The sequence below is a fragment of the Aythya fuligula genome, chromosome 2 (assembly GCF_009819795.1).
Source record: "Aythya fuligula isolate bAytFul2 chromosome 2, bAytFul2.pri, whole genome shotgun sequence".
Lineage (NCBI taxonomy): Eukaryota > Metazoa > Chordata > Aves > Anseriformes > Anatidae > Aythya > Aythya fuligula.
The window spans coordinates 42,562,029-42,579,972 of record NC_045560.1 but is presented as its reverse complement, the minus strand read 5'-3'; the positions used below and the strand labels follow the sequence as shown (position 1 = coordinate 42,579,972).

At 38.6% G+C, this 17,944-nt stretch overlaps 1 protein-coding gene across 9 annotated transcripts in view; it reads right to left on the bottom strand.

Moving 5' to 3' along the window:
* Positions 1–17,944, bottom strand: part of RBMS3 (RNA binding motif single stranded interacting protein 3) — a 694,738-nt gene that overhangs the window by 311,265 nt on the left and 365,529 nt on the right. For all 9 annotated transcript variants that reach the window (XM_032183106.1, XM_032183102.1, XM_032183101.1 and 6 more), the window contains one exon: positions 4,514–4,572. In XM_032183106.1, the coding sequence (XP_032038997.1) occupies positions 4,514–4,572 (59 nt within the window). The remainder of the gene's footprint in view (positions 1–4,513; positions 4,573–17,944) is intronic.

Below are 17,944 nucleotides of genomic sequence, written 5' to 3'. Positions count from 1 at the left end.
GATTTCTGGCCATTTTGTCATGACTGTGCTTATTTTGGTTTATATATTGTTCTATTACACAGAGATTGTTTTTTCTACTATGCCTCACTTAGCATTTATGCCACCAACAAAGAGTAATCTTAAAATGAGAGGCTACGTCAAAAGGTTTCCCTAGTGAACTCCCTTGAAGCATATATGATTTCTTTAGACCCGACTCCTTAATTCATACCAGGCAAAAATCCTCAGATGACACTATTCCTTAGCACGCCAGGAATGTCGCAGGTATCATTTTAAAAATGTGAGGAATACTGGAGAATGACTTAAAGTCCATTTTTTCAGAGTGTTTTCTTCATTTGTTGAAGGGGAAACCTAACGCTTTTTGCTAGCCAGCAACCTATTTTAACAGATCTGCACATTGATACATACGGTACTTCAAATCATTGCATCATTATATTCACTAGTTTACATTTTCAGATCTACTCTATACCTTGGACAAAACACAAATGAGGTTGAAATAAATTTTGAAATCTCTAATCACGTGATTGCTTCTATCATCTACTTAAATGTAATCCACCCTACTGCACTGTGTAAACATCGCAGAATGATGTGTTCATTTAACAGGATAGCTCATACTTTAAGAGAGGTGAGTGATAGCCAAAAGACTGGAAAGGAGCCAACAAAATGCCTGTTGATTCTTTGTTTGCTTTAAAGGTCTGGATGCAGGCACAAGTGAATTAGAGACACTCAAGATAGTTTCAACTTCTGGAAAAATACTAGAACAAATAGTACATAAATCTATTCACAGAGCCTCACAGGCATCATGCGATGAGTACCCCATGTAATGATAAGCAAGAGTAAATAATATCATATTGGACCTCCATCTAAACATAGGCAATTAGTCTCATGGATAAGGAAGTACCATATATTTTAATTAAACCTTGATTGTCTCTCATAACAGAAGCAGACAGGAGAAATACGACCTGTCTAGAAGTCCTGTGACACAGGTGCCAAACTGATTGGCACATCCAATTTTAAAAGTTCTGAACGGCTCACTGTTAAACTACCTGGTATACCAAGACGGTTTCCTCTATAGTCTCTCTCAGGTCTGTTATTACTCAGTCTTTTCCAAATTATCTTGTCCAGTGGATTAGAGAAATCATTTATTAACTGTGAAGAGGATACTAAAGAGGTAAGTGCTGCAAGCACTCTGGAGACTTAAGATTTGAGAATAATCTTAGCAAATTAAGGAGTAGCCGGGAAAAAAATACGATAAAATTCAATACAGACAAATGAAAAGTACTAGCCTTAGGAGGGAATAATCAACAGCACAAAGCAGAGCACACAATAAGGAATGCCTGGCTGGCAGCAGCACCGGAGAAGAGAATAACAGAACCACAGGGCTGCTGAGAATCTCTTCGCATAAATCAACACTGTTGTTCTCACACAACACCCTCAAAAATCTATCTATACTTTAAATATAAGTAGCTATTTACATGTATAAATAAACAGGAGAGCCACGCAATCACAGAGAAGACAAATTAAATAACTTCTCCACACTATTTAAAATGGTCGGATTCAGGCTGTCTGACATTCTGTGCCCAGCTCTAAGGACTTCAGATTAGAGTGAACTAATTAGAGAGACTGATGCAGTGCAATATAATCAGAAACTGGAAACAGATTGCCTCTAAGGAAGGAGAGAAAGGACCAATGTTCAGCCTAAAGAAAAGCTGGGACAGAGGCATAGCAGTCTTCAAATATATGTGTTTACAGTGAAGAGGAAAGGATGAACCGCTCTGCATATTCACCAGGGATAAGAAAAGAAGCGACAGGCTTTAACTGCACAAAGGGAGATGTAGTTTAGACACTAGGAAACACTTTGTTATAGCGAGGACAGCAAGCACTATTGCAGATTGCCTGAGGAGCTGGTGGAATCTCCACTGCTGGAAGCCTTTGAGCACAGGTGAGACAAACATCCATCAGCGGTGGCTTACGTAGTGCTGATCCTGGCCTGAGGCAGAGGAACAGACCAGACGACCTCTTCAGGGCCCTTCCAGTTCTGATGCCTGTCAGACTTTTTTTTTTTCCCCAGCAATCTTGCTAGAGGAAGGAAATCGTACCCAAGAAGCAAAACATCTATTCTTTTTATGCCACAAAGCATACTGTTAATAAATCCAATTATGTTTATGATCTTTTAATGGCACCACTTATGTCATAAAGATCCATCTTTGAAAATACAAATAAATATATCTTTCTGCCCTACAGTGTAAAAACACAGCATGAAACCAAACTTTTACAAAATTCCAACTCACTGGTACATAGCCCCTAATACAATAACATCAAAACAGACTACAACATAAAAAATACCAAACCAAGACATCTGTCTTCCTCAAAATGTTACCATTCATGCTCTTTACAATGTTTTCACTTCACATTTTTGTATTTTGCAAGTACATCCATGTCTTTTCTTATTTCCACTGGCAACAGGAATGGAAAGAAGTCCAGATCACGGGACAACATGTGTTTGGGAGTGGTTACCGGTCAACAAGCCTGCTTCCACCAGATTCACTGTTTCACTCCACCAGCTTTTAGCCACCTAGCTGAATCATCTATTGTGATCCATCAGAGTGGTCTCAGACAACCAAGATCAGCAGAGACAAATACATTTCTCTTTTCCACAGGCTTCATTTATTTATTCAACGCATTTACAGCCCAATTCAAATTCAACTCCATACGTGTGGTTTGTGTTGCCATTTCAGATGGACAAATTTAAGATAAAAGCTGAAAAAATGATGGAGTTGACCCATGAGAGAACATCTCAGTCTTGCTCTATGGTGGGAACAGGGAAATACAACATTTCTGTCTTAGCTGGAGTGTGGGACAATGAAGAGTGACCCAGCCTTACTCCAACCTACCTGATCATGGACTTCTTTTTTTTTTCTTTTTTCTTTTTTTCTTTTTTCTTTTTTTTTTTTTTTAACCCTTGACACAAGCAAATCAGGCCCCTGCAGCTCCCTTAATCCTAAACCCCAATTTCTTCCTACACCAGGGTCTCATCCCAAACCACCGCTATCCCAAAGCCTATCATATCTAACCATACTCCTGCTCATCGTAGCACTCTTCTTCCTTGTCAAACCAGCTTAGGGCCATTTTGATCCACTCAGCCCTTTTGTAGCTCTGTCACTTTGCAAATCCTCCTCTCTCTACAGGTCACAGCACCCTGCCTCCAAAACTCAAGCCCCCCAGTGGCAGATACATCATCTCCTCCTGGCTCTGAAACTGCCGCTCTCACCTCTGTGGGGCCCCACCCCAGGCCTTCTGCACTTGGCCAAACCCATCCTTCCACATGGGTATACCTCAGTAAAACAAGCTAAATGAAAAACAAATAAAAAATCTGGTTCCCAGTGTGTTTTTCAAAGATATACGGTCAGAGCGATGTTATTATATATAAAAAAAATAAATCCAACCAAAGCAAATGCATGGTAGTGCCACTTCTGATGATGGCTCATGAACTATTAGGCTAATGGAGCTTTCCAAGACTTGCACTGCAATCTTACAACCTACTTTTTTTTTTTTTTTTTGAGTAGCTAATGAATGCTGCTGCTGGCATGCAAGAGATAAAGACACACACTTCTCCAAACATCAATAACATCTTTGGTATAGCTGAAAGGATTTTGTACTTTCTCAACGTTTTCCCACATATCTTTCTCTCCTGCTTCTCTTCAAACCCTATCTTGCCACCAGTGAGATATTTCTGTATGCAGTGCTTTTAGTAACTCATACAGAAATGCTGTCCAGAATGCACTTCTTATGAGAAGAAGCCACTTCAGTAGATTCTATTACTCCAAAAGGATTCTGAATATCACTAGTATAAAGTGGCAAACATTTTAAAGCAGAGGTTCCCACCACATACTCGATTGCTCTTCAAAGTGTTAAATGAATAACTAACATAATTCTATACATTAGCCAACATTTTTCTATGCAGATTTAGCCATACATAGACACACATAAAAATATGAAATCTGCAATATTTCACTAAAAAAGTTATGAATGTAAAACTGGAAGAGGAATCACTTTCACCATATCTCATATCATACCTTTGTATTGCAACAACTGGATCTATTTGTGTCATAAAGAATATTTTCTTCTTCTGATAGTGTAGGCCAAGACTTCACAGAAAAAAAAATAAACCAGGTTTTGCTTAGGAAAAATTTTGTTTTTATATAGGAAATCAATTTGCATCACTGATGATATCATTCAAATCAGACGGTACTATGTGGTTAGAAGGTAATTTACTTTTCTGCAGAAGCAATTTGATACTTGTTCTGATTTGTGATTTTCATTTTGTTTGTTAATGAAAAAAATTAATGAGCAATGTTACTGGAAACACGACTCAAAGCTTTGGCATTATTAAATATGTTTGCAATATACCGTACATTATGTTGATTGCACAGTTGGAGCCAAGGCCTTGGCAGTCAAGCCGCCAGTCAATCATTCAGACAGACAATGAACTCACAGGGCAGACTTTTACACATACCTTTGCACTGATTTGTGTTTTTGTCAAGAATTGCCTTTGTGGATACAATTTTCCCATACCTAAAGAGAAAACAAAGAACAGAAATACATGTTATTGCATTTTAATAACATACATAATTATTTTTGCACGTATCCAAGAAAGAGATCTAGTGCTCTTGAAGAATGTTTCCCTGATACTTCTGGAGAGGTTCCTTCTTCCACTGCAGTTCAACAAACACCTTTAGAGTTCATCTGAAAAGCAGTGCTCCTTTGCCATAGCCTGTGTACCTCTGGTCGCTGCACTGTACTGCCAGTGTAAATGCCAAATACAGGGGAAATTTTAGGTCATCAGCACTACTAAAGACGCTTCTTTGGTTAAGTTAATTAGGCTTGCTTAAAAATATTTTTTCATTCTTAGCTGTCAAACAAGATTAATTTTAATAGAGATGGACCAGATCCAGGATTAAACAACGAGGAGGAGGTACGGTCATTTATTTACGTGCATGCACACACACACAGACACAACTGTGCTTGGCTCTGCATTCACACATTCACACACACACCCTAAACAGATAGATTTAGATATACATTTAGCTTTTGTTTTAGATAGACCAAAGCTTTTGAGGTTTTTATGCACCTCAGAGCTCTTTTCCAAGACAAGTGCTAATTCTTATTTTAGTATGTGACACCTCCCATAAGACAGCACCGCACTGCACTACAACTTGATAGACTTGGCATGATTAAGAGGGAGTTTGGGCAGCTACAATTTGTTGCATTAAGCAATTAGACCATAAAACAGCTATTTGTCTTTACCTTGCAGAAGTTTAAACTACAAATGCCAATTTAATGGTCAGTGTCAGTAAGAGCTGGTGAAATATTACAGAAGAGGGCCATTTACGGATGAATATAACACCTTAAGAGAATGGGGAAATTAGTTTTATTCCTCAAGTCACTGGTATGTCTTGGTCTCTCTTGGGTGGGAGGAATGGGAGAAAAGCCTTCTTCCCCTTACCTGCCCAGCTGGCTCCCTAGACAGAGAGGATCTTGTGCTCTGCAAGCAGACCCAATGCAACACACCCCCCACCATGATGGGGACGTGGGCAGGTAGCTGTGGGGTCTGTTTTGCCACAGCTGGCTCTAATCCAAGAGGAGTGGATACCTAAATCAGGTTTAATGTTCACCATGAGATCACATGCTTTTCTAAGCTCAGGTGTTTTCAGAATTGGGGCCTTCATATTCACTTATGTTCCACTTAGTTTTATAATTCTTCATGGTAATACCTGGAGTTGACTTTGGCCTCAAAGACGTTAGAGCACATATCTCAAGCAGGCACGGCCAAATTCTCTGCCAGTGTGATTTACAGTTGCTCAGTGGGCAGCTTACCCAGCAGGAAGTTTGGCCCGTGCAGTGCATCTTCATTTATTTGATTTATTTAGATTTAAAATCAAATACATGAAAAACATGCAAAAACACGCCTATCTCGTACAGCAAAGGGCCTCTGACAGATATATGGAGAAAGAATCCAACAAAAATCAGCGGCTAACCCACAACAACCTCAAATAAAACACAACCCCTACCTAAACTTCCGCCAACAAAAACTAACACCCAGCCTCCATTTCAGTTCAGCTACTCCTAATGAATTGATATGTTGTTTCATCCAAGTCATGTGAGAGCTCAAAGTTAACATTTCTTGCCAGCAAAGACAGACATTTGTGGTTCCACTGCTTTTATTACAGATTTCCCAGAGTTATTTGCCGCGTACTGTGATCCTGCACACACTTCGTTACACTGGAGATTTCAGTCTGAGAAGCAATTCTGTTCGGGCCAGAAGCTTCCTCCAGCACGTACAGCTAGATGCACACCGACGTGTTTGCAAAACCAGGCATCTGAGCAGCGAGAGGTGCCACAATAACAAACACCGTTATAGGCAATTAACCACATGCAGCCGATTTCATCGGCCGCTATAAACCTCGAGCTCTGCCACAATAAAGTCGTTGGAATTAATTTGGACACTGTTTTCCTAAATATTTCAAGTGAAGGATTTTACAGTAATCAGAACATCAGTTCTGATGAAGAATGTTAGCTTGTGTTTTGCATTAAGGCAGGAACATATTTTGTTCCTACAAACGTAGTCGTGTTTCTTGCACATGTATAAAGTGGTATCAAGTCATGTTGCCCCTCCAAAGTTGATGTCTCTTCGTTTGCGTGAGCCTTAACTGTGCTTTCATTCACACGGAAGCAAAAAAACAAGTATTCTTCCATGCGAATGCCCACAGAAATAACAATAAACCACATCACAAGCGACAGCTCCTTTTCTTATATTTAAATGGAAACGACTATAAAATCCAACAGCCTGCACAAACGATATCATTAATGTAAAAAATACTAGGTATGGTTTGCATGTCATGGGGGAACATGAGCACTACCTAATTTCCTCCTGAATTATGGTGCATGAAGGTATTTTCAAAGATCTTGAATCAAAAAAAAATAAAAAAATAAAAAAATCTGGTCAGTAAAAGATAATTGTGGAACTGAGTTCATCTCAATGCCTTATTATCAACCTTTAACCATAATGACTGTATCATTAAGGATAACCTACTGCATCACAGTATCCAAGGTAAGAGAAGTTATGAATCTGTGAGACTGCTACACCTCAAAAATGTGTCTACTGCACATCTGAACCAAAATTTTTATTCAGAAGATTCCCAGACAGATGTGTTGTTTTTCATTACGTTCTTCCCCATTATTTAAATGTGCAGTAACCTCAAATAAAATTATTTTCATCCTGTTTTTTAAAATCCTTTTAATTCCCTGTATTGAATGATGTTTTTAATGTTTTCTCCATGTAATAATTTTCATTTAAAACTTTGTGGTCAGGGACTTGAAAGACCTTCCATGTCAGAGGCAAATATATACACTAGGACTTCAGCTCATTAAAGAAGGACCCATGCAGTGAGACTATGACTAGGTGTTTTCATTGTCCCTCATAATATACATGTATATAAGGACTGACAAGACATGATGGACAGTTTAAAAACTGCAGAATTCATGGCTACAGAAAGTGCTGGTGCCCCACAAAATGCACCTCTACAGAAAGCTATTAGATGGGTTCTAGGCTGTTAGATCTGTCACCAAATTACACAAAGGCATGGTTATGGCCCTGGAAGCCACCTAACCCTAAAAGCTGGAAGAGGGTGTCAGGGAAGTATCATGACATCCAGTCCCCATTTGAACATCAGGCACCTCCCCTTAAAACTGCTGAAATAAATTCCTGGTCTGACCCAGCCCGACCACTCTTATATTCCACAAGAACTGTAACTTGGAGGGGAGGAATAGCTTCTTATGAACATAAAGATTTTTACCACTTCTTGTATATGCCAGTTCAGGGCAAAACCATTCAAGTTGCTGATATCCGCTGTTCAAATTACAAATGTCACTTAAAAACACTTCACCCACAAATGACACGCGCCTTGTTACACCGTGGGTGGCAATAAGGGGAAAACACACTGTGCTGTGGTGCAGAGAGAAAAAAGTCTCCCTGTGCAGCTCTCCAGAGCCCCATCCCGTTGCAGCCCACATTTCCCAAGTACTCAGCAGAGTACTGGGAAGATGCAAGCAATGCAGAATAAACCCTGAACATGCATCAGAGCTGCAGTACAAATAGATCACTTGAAGAGCCTTGCAGGCAGGCGGTCGATCAGCACTTAGGCTGCAGACAAAGCTCAACCGTTCGTTCCTGGGAAGTTATTTGATAACTGCTGTTAAAATGGAGAGAGTTCCTGGCGGAAGCACTTGAGCTGTAAGTGATACCACTTGCAAGATGCGGGAACCTTTCCCATCGTCTGCACTGATTCCAAACTGATGGCAGAAGTATTTCTACGCTGTCCTTCAAGCCAGCTTTCAGGCTGGCCATGGCTAGTCCTGTAACACGAAATGGCTGTTGGACCAGACAAGCCATGTCCCTCACCCAACTCGGTTACGCAGCTATGCCACCCTTCATGTCCATCCAACCTGGGTGGCAGGCACACAGGCACCTACTTATCACTACTTTTCCCCCATTCTGGTTATTACTCCTGTGTTTTAAATAAACGTGAAACTTGTGATTTCAACGCAAGTAACCTCTTAACCTTGCTTGGTTAAGCCAAAGGAGCTGCCATGTAATTTCCAAGTTGGGAGCTTCCTAATTATATCCGTGACATTAGGGTTCATCCAAAGCCCCATGTGTTACTCAAAGCACAATTCACCCAGCTGAAAACAGCCTGAATTTCTATGCGTTTAGGTAATATATGCTTTTATCTCCGGAACTTTTGTACCGGGATGAATTTGACCAGCAGTAATTGGATTTAGATAAGCAACTCTGAGACTCTTTCATTCTTGTGAATGAATATATAAATAGCGTAACTAGGTTTATTTTGTTTAAAAGCAGACTCTATTAGGAAAATCATGGATTTCTGTAAAAAAAGAAAAAGCCCACATGAAAGCCTAAAATACAGAAGGAATTGCTACTGTGTTTCTCTGAGAGATGTTATTCCTATAACGCACTCCCACATGCACCGAAGACATCCAAATGCATACAGAAGAGAAATTCACTCAGAAAAAGTTCTGATTTGCATGATCATTTGGGGGGCATTTTATCTACTGCATGACATTTTCAATACTTCTATTTTTTTTCTCCTAAATACAACACGTACAATTCTATCCATTAACAAAGACTTGGCAGGTTTGTGGTTTTTCTGTACCTTACTTTTATATTTTTTGTAAAGGAAAAGTTAAAAACAACCTCTCTTTTTATTCACAGAAATATGAAACAACTAAATTCATACCATTCAGAGCACCCTCTATTTCACTGACCAGCATATGGCTTGGGGAATAAACAGGGGACAGTGGTTGCAGAGAGCCTACAGTGTAGTGGATTAATAAAGACTGTACTTCTGTCCACAAAAATACAAGTCTAACTCTTGTCTTCACTTCTTTCAGTCTGGCTGTCAAGTTTATAAAAATCATTCCTTTGATGACTGTAATACAAGTCACTAAAGCAATTTAGAGTAACAACTTGTCCAAGAGTTTCAAATAGACCAGAAAAAATGGGGTGTCTCAGATTGTTTGGTTGTAGGTCTAAAATAGCAGCGGACTTTCAGAAGGACTCCCAAGTCCTTTGTACCAAATTCTAGAAGGCTCAGAGTTGCCCAGCAATTTTTGAAACCTAGACCACATATTTTTGTTCTTAACAGAGTAAGATGCCATCCAGTTTTAGGCAGAAAATAATGAATGTTATAGCATCTATGAGGAGTGAATTTCCTGGAGGATGAAAGCTGATTAACCACTGAAAGAATGCATGTAAATTCAGGAATATTTTCTGGTACAGATATTTACTACTAAGAAAGAATATAGTGATTTGATTCATAAATGGATTTATTGTTCACTATCACATTATGCCGACCAAAAATGTATTTTTCAGAAGAAAAAAAGAAACAAAAAAACCTATGTGCACATGCCTATGAACACTATTATTACTTCAGACAAATAAAAGCCAAGACCATACCATTCTCTTGCATAACAGCTCTGTGTTAGGAGGAAAGAACTTAACAGGCTGTTTCAGAGTATGGATTGAGTCATTTACCCTGCATTTACAGATCATATTCAGAAATCCTGCTTTTAAGGAGAAGATTGAAGCACTATTTAGCTCCAATCATGGGGCTCTTGTACCACTCTGGAGCAGCTATGATCCTTTGGTGCTAGAACACAGAAAACTTGCTCGTAATAGCGAAGGTTGCTTCTTGTAAAATTTTGACAACTTAGAGTGTGAAATACTGCAAATAAACCTCTTTAAATGTGTGTGGAAATACCAAAACTAAAACTATCCCTCTGCTGATAAAATGCTGGCTTTTCTTTCCAGTGTCCCTAAAACTAAAGCCCAGGAAGGCATCTTGCTTTATCCTTACTAAACTGATATAGATGTCTTGCATTCAAGTTAGAAAAAATATTTACAAGGCAATACAGATATTTACTAAGAAACAGAGAGTTATATTTCCTAATCAAACTAATCTGCCTTCATATTCTTAAGCATAATTAAGAATATTAAGCATATTCTTAAGCATATTCACCTCTAAAATAATGTCTCATACAAAAGTGTGCAGACTCTAGATACTTACTGTAATTGTTTTCAATACTTGAGAAATTAAGCTAGCTTAAACAGAAGCCAAAGTAAAGGGAATTTAAACATTTACAACATTTCTGGAAATATAAAGAACTTGGACTCTCAGACCTGTAAGAAGTATACCACTTAGGTAGTTCAAAGGTAATGTTTCCTGTAGCCTTTTTCCCTTCCTTGCCAAAGTATAAAAAGATTTTTGTCTGCATGTAAATGGAAATTAAGTGGCTTGATCCAACACTTGCAGAAATCAAAGGCAGTTTTTTCATTGCCTTCAGTAGGTACAAGCTCAAATCCTATTCACAGTGCTTATAATAAGGCTAAAGATTTGTCACACTCTTGATACCCAGTACAGAATAAAATGCCACTTACTGAAGTGGCACTCCCCATAAAAGCCTGACATTTTACAGCATTTTGTTGTGTTTCATTTTGTTTGTTTGTTTTTTTTCACAGTTTATTTCATGCAAGACACTTGGCTCTTACATGCAGTTTTAATTCTAAATAGTATTTATTCTGAGTTAGGACTATCTATTATATTCATATTACATCTGTACGTTTGAATGTTGAAGCTACTTAAGACTATTTAAAAATGATTACATTATTGCATATTGTATTTAAATTAAAGTTCTGACATTTATATTTTTGCTTTGATAAAAAGCTATGTTTTTCCCTCACAGTTCTGCCATGACAAATAACCAGTGTTAATAATTAATTAGCAAAATATTTTACAGTTGCTAAATTAAGTATGGAAAACAAAATTCATGCACAAATTAATAACTGTGATTTCATGCAGAACACTTCAGCCCTTCTTCTGGGCTGTCATTAAATCTTCAACTACTAATTATTCCATATTTGCAAGAATTCAGATGTCTTAAAAAAAATAAAATGCAACTGTTGTTTGCAGACACTCAGCAGTGCTACTAAATTTTCTGTGTAATGATAGGATGCATTATTTGGAAGACAGCTTAGGGATCTGAAACCCGTCACAGACAAGATAAACCTGTAGCCTGTCACAAATGATAATGCCAAGCAAACTCTAATTTTCAAAGAACTGGAAGGAAAAGAAAAATGAAAAGCTATCTTTTCTACTCTTAAGACATCACTCATTGGCATTTGAAAAAAAAAATATATATATATCTTCAAACTAGAAGATTCTCCTTTATCCAATGATTTAATTATGAATTATGTCAGATATTGTAAAAATACAACTCTCTAACATGTAATTCTTGTGTAGACTTTATTTACTTTGTATGTTCTTGCATGCTGGGATGTCTTGTATCCGATTTCTCATTCACAGTGTTGCTTACTTATGGAGGATTCATTGTGAAATTACAGTTGGTATGAACCAGCATGCCAGCATACCATGATATTAATCTCTAAAGTATTCAATCATTTAACAATAGCCCCATTATTCAAGGGAACTCTGAGCATTCAGTTTGTGCAGATTTTCTGACATTTCACTAAAACAATTTGCTCTTAAAAGAATTATATGACTGCAACGTATTGTAAATACATATATAGATACCTCAATCAGATGTTACCTCTCTAACAATAGCCAAGAAAAGAAAAGGAATTAAAGAGAAAAGCAAGAACTCCAGCTACCACCAGGGACCATGAACTCAAACTGATAATTTAAAGCATTTTGTAGAGTTCATACAAAGGCCATTTGAATCAAATGTGTGAGTGAGACTTCTTGAGTTCACAGAGCTCCCATTTCATTATTTACAAATTATAAAATATCAGGTACTTGGGATGTCTTTGGAAACAACTTTGTTCTGAAAAACATCATTCCTTCGGATTTTTACGTTGAAAAATGTGTATTTGAGGAACTAATCACAAATTGCTTCTTTTTCTTAAATAGTACTGATTTAAGTCACTTTATTTTCAAAGCTGGAACGTCACGGTTATGTTTATTTTCCAGAGGCCAAACTTTGACACAAGTGATGCACAGGAACACCTTTTTCTCTGCCTGAAATTTTCAGGGAGAAGCAATAAGACCATGATTTTGGAATTTTAAAATCACTTGGACAGAAGCATACACTGTTCACCCAGGACTGGGCCAGAATACCTCTGGTTTTGAATTTCTTTGAATTTTATTTAACTTTACCAAGTGTAAGGAGCCCAGCTTAACTTAAAGAGAAAATTTATTATGGTTAAATCATGTTTATAGGCTGAAATTAATTTTTTTGTGTGTGTTGTTGTTGCTCTTGTTTTGGAAGGGTGTGGGAAGTCCTCCCTACAGCCCTGATATGGAAAACAACCTTACACATAACAGTAAGTGCACATTGCCAGTTAGTGCTTTGCTTTCTTCGGTGCAAGGCCTAAAACAGCTACGGTAATTAATTATAAGAGCACAAATGTGTTCTTGCTGGTAACTCACCATAATTGCCAGGCCAGGGCCCCAAAGCAAGTATTCTCCAAAAACTTTCTCTTGAGTCATCGCTTTGTCAAAAATAAAATTTACACTAGATGAAACTGCCCAGCACAACATAAAGATATATAATTTATGAATCATGTTATTTTTCATGTTTTCAAAATGGTTTAAAAAAGCCGCAAGTAAACGCAGAATTAAATTAAGTCACCTGTTACAAAAATGCATTTAAGGTTTTAAAATGTATTTAGATTAGAGCCCTTATCTATTATATAAACACATCTTCATCCTTTATTGTTCAAAGAAAGATGGACATAATTCAATGTATTAGCCTCACTATAGCAGCCTGGTAAATATCTGTGAAGGGAAGGCTTATTAAAAACTGCACTTTGGATATCTCTTGGTGTCTAGTCATGCGGTGCCATCTTCCAGTGGGCTACCCCAATGTGCACCAACAGAGCAGCTGCCTCATTATTGTCTGTCTTTGAATGTTGAAATTACACATCAAGATAACATCTAGGGGCAGGGAATAGGGAATAATTAGCACATCTGTAGCTCTCTACTCATCAGTCGTTGGAGAACCAACAAGCCTAAGATGAATAAAATCTTACAGTCAACTCACTCACACAGGCTGTGTGCCAACTTCTCTTCTTGGACACCTTTGCCACAAGTCTCCTACAGGAGAAAAGCCAATGGTGGCAATTGCTGTGTTCTACTGTGGTTCAGTTCATACCTACAACAGCCAATATGGCCCAGAAAGATGTTAGATAAGCCATGGGATTCACTCAATAAAGTCGCTCATTATATACTCAGTATCTTCAGTCTTCAAAAAGGCACTTGGTAGTTCCTGCCTGGATGGAGATCTCTAAAAAATATGTGCTCTGTAACCCATTTTTCTGAAATATACATGGGCAAATCTGGAGGAAGGAGGAAAAATTTAAATATTTCATGAATCTGCTGGGAAATTTTACCCCAGGAACAGAAAGACTCACTGAAAAATACAGTGAGTACATTCTGAAATTTGACCAGTAGCACTGGATTTGGAAGCAAATTAGCTTCAGTCGAGTTTGGGAGCCTTTAGATGCCTTCAGTTAAACTAATTAAAAAAGATGTGATCCTCAATCCATATAAAGATACATATCAAGAACCAAGGCCTCATCTGATTATTGAGCATACTTTGGGAGAATGAGAACTATGATTCACTGAGATAAACCCACAATTCTTCTTGTAACTGGCTAAGGAGTACAGTTATGACAATTCCTGTTGCTCACTAATACACCAAGAAGTTAAGAAATTAACTTTTGGTATTAAAAAATAAATAAGAAATAAATTTGAAATATTCTTTTATTTTGTTTATATATTGTGAGCCTTTGTGATAGACTCAGATGCATTTTCAAGCCTCTCTTTACAGCCACAATGGAAAGAAACCTATATTTTTTTTAAATAGAAAGCTGAGATTCCCATCTTATCACACGCCTCAGGATCTAAGGGTTTAAGAAACAAATATTGTGAACCTTGCAATAAACTTCTGAGGGCTGGCAACACCAAGGGCAACATCTTCATCAAATATTAGTGAACATCCTCAGCTAGGGAAAAAACACTGCTTGGCAGTTGCATGTTTTGGATCCCAGAAAACAACCTTGCAAAAGAAAAAATAAAATAAAATAAAATAAAATGATAACAATGAACAAATCCACCCTGCATTCTATTCCCAGCTTTATAAAAAGAGCTGCTGGATTTAAAGATTTATGAAAACCCCGATGCTGACACCACTCACTTTACTACTGCTATCACACAGATAAATGGCAAGTATATCCCGTATGGATAAATAAAATTTCAGCAGCCAAAATATAATCTGCCAAATGTGCTGGGTTTAAAAATGAATACCACAAAATTTACAATGATCACCTGTATTGGCAAGTAGATTGCTTTTAGTATAGGCCATCAGAGCAATGAAAACACAAAAACAATGTAAGAGGGATGTCCAGTCAATCTCAAAGGATTATATTAAATGGGCTTACATCAGGCTGGTGGCCAGTCACTAGTGGGGTTCCCCAAGGCTCCATTTTAGGGCTAGCCAGTCGAGGGAAGGGATCGTCCTGCTCTGCTTTGTGCTGGTGCAGCTTCACCCCAACTGCTGTGTGCAGCTTTGGGCATCACAGTATAAAAAGGTCATAAAACTGTTAGAGAGTGTTCAGAGGAGGGCTACAAAGATGGTGAAGGGCCTAGAGGAGAAGGCGTACGAGGAGTGGCTGAAGTCCCTTGGTTTGTTCAGCCCAGAGGAGACTGAGGGGAGGCTTCATGCCATGGGAATTTTCCCACCCTCTCCCTTTCTGCTGTTTGCAAAGGAAGTTCTCAGAAGACCAACATCTTGAACAAGAAGCCAAAGCAAAATAAAAGGTCTACTCCAGCTATTCATTTACCAGATGCCTCTGCCCTCTGCTTTCTTTGGGCTTGCTCCAGAGACCACTGAGATCAAGAGAAAGACCTATGGGTTTCCCCTCTTCTTCAATTTCTGAGAGCCATTAAACATTACTCTACATGTAATATTCCATTTTTTAAGACAATTTCTGAAGTTCAGACTTAGGTTTCTTTTTGACTCCCACATTCTCGGGACAACTGCTCCTTTGTTCAAGCTTCCATGTTTATGGGAATGTTATCTTATCTCTGGCTTAGCCTTTAATATTGAGCATAGTCAGAAAAGAATCACCGTCTTGTCTGAGATTTACAGATTTTTGTCTGCTTACATTTTTAAGATACATACACATAAACATACAAAGAAGTCTAAGTAAATTTACTCTTACCAGAGCTGTTCTTCAAATGATATTTAACACCAGTTACAGTTTAGTCCCTGTATCTCCCCTGTGATATAGATATCTTTTTTCCAAAATCTAATATAAAACAAGAGCATCCATAGGAAAACAAGCTTTTGTGAGCTTGGTTTAAAGTAAGCAAGGTGTAACTAGCAGAAAATCAACAGAAGAGAGTAAAGCAAACCATTAGGGTATGGCAAAGGACTTCCAAAGCCAGTGAGCCACAGACACTCAGTACCACAGCCAGGATCTGTGATTTCAAGAACACAAACCTGAAAAAGTGAAGAAAATCAAAAGAAAATGACCCCAGTCTGAATTCTCAAGCACACATGGATGTGGTAACACAAGGACCTGTCCGCACCACAGACACAGCAGTCTTGCAGGCATGCATGGAGCAATCTCAGTGAGCTTTAACCTAGGCTCAGGTTTTGCTGCTCGACTCTGAAACCCAGAAGTGTCTGCAATATAAATGCTCCTTCAGGAAGTGAATTGGACAATAGCATTCATATCTTCATAAATTCTGCATATTTGTGCTCCATTTAAAAGTAAAGTGCTTTAGAAACAAATCACCATTTGTCTAAACCCCAGGCAGCCTTCTCCACAACCTCTCCTATGTCTCCTGTCCCAGAGCTTCTCCAGATGGCCATTCTCTCTCCCACCTTCAAGATCAGCATGTTTCAGACTTGATCAACTTTGACAGTGGGAAAAAAAAAAATCCACCTTGTACAGAAAGTCTTTCGTCACTTTTGAAGCCTTTGTATGTGTTAATCCCTGTTCTGTCAGTTTTGTCTCCCTTTCCTCCCCTCCCCTTCAGTGGAAATTTTCTACTCTTTACAAGCCTGGCTCTCTGCAGAAAATTGATTTCCCCTAGGATACAGCCATCCTACTGTTCTGTGTACGGTCATTAATGACCATCCTGTTCACCACAGAGACAGACACGGTGGCGCTCCTCCCCAGCTCCTTAGCACAGAAAGTGCACAGTGGGAAAATCAGAATAACCCCTGAGCTTAGCCATATTAAGAGCACATCAGCTCCAGAAAATGCCATGCATAACCTTCAAATGAGCTACTAGGAGTGTAAAATAACTTGTCAGCTTCCATCACTCTTTACTTTCACTGCTTTTTTTTTTTTTTTTTTTTTTTTTAATTTCCCCCAAAAAACAACCATCATGTAGTTTTCTCTCCCCCAGAACCACAGAGCAATGAACTGCAAACCAAGGTACATCAACCCTGCAGTGAGCAGTGTGTCTGCAGCTCACATTGGTTTTACTTGGGTTTTCTTTGCAAGGAAAGAAAGCATTTCAGCATTTCAGTCTTCAAAACCTGCCTGAAAATGTGAGAAAAGATCTGGGTGCTGCACCTTTTGCTGGTTTAGCTGCTTTACAAGCAGTGAACCTCCTGGCTTTGCCATCTCTGGGAGATCTGTAATCCCACTTTTGACTGCAGTAAGTCCCGTCTTTGGAGTGACAGACAATGCTCCCTTTGGCTCCTGATTGACTGTTATGCCAATGGGTGAAATGCAGAAGTTTACGCCTTGTGGCTAAATTGGCAGTTGACTCTTTGATCCATGGGGTCCTTGTAAGAACTTCCCCTTGTCCCTGCTGGTACAGAAGGGAAGACCAGAATCAGTGAGGAATACAACAGGCACCTGATCCTCATCCATTTCCAACCAAAGATTTTTTAGGTGATGAAACTAGTCTTACCAAATTGTGTTACAATTATCGGCAGAACTAGAGAAGAGGAAAAAGATGAACAAGGCCCAAAGATGGTGATGGGTTTTTTGTTTGTCTGTTGTTGAGAATTCAGCTTCATTCCGGTGACTTGACTTCAAACAAATACGAGCAGTATCTTAAAATCACAAGGTAAATTAAAAACCAACAACAAACCTTTTCAGTGACTGAACAACCACCACCCTTGCGGAGGTGAAAACAACAGCTAAAAGCAATCCCTAAACACTAGTTCGGAAATCAAGAGAGGGTCTTAGCTACCAAACTTCAACTTGGTCTGGAAAAAGTTAACACAGCTAAAGCCTGATGCAGCACTTCAGCAATACTGGGGGGGGGGGAGGCGGGAGGGTGTTAAACCGCCCAAGCCAAGAAATTCGCATTTAAAGCTCACA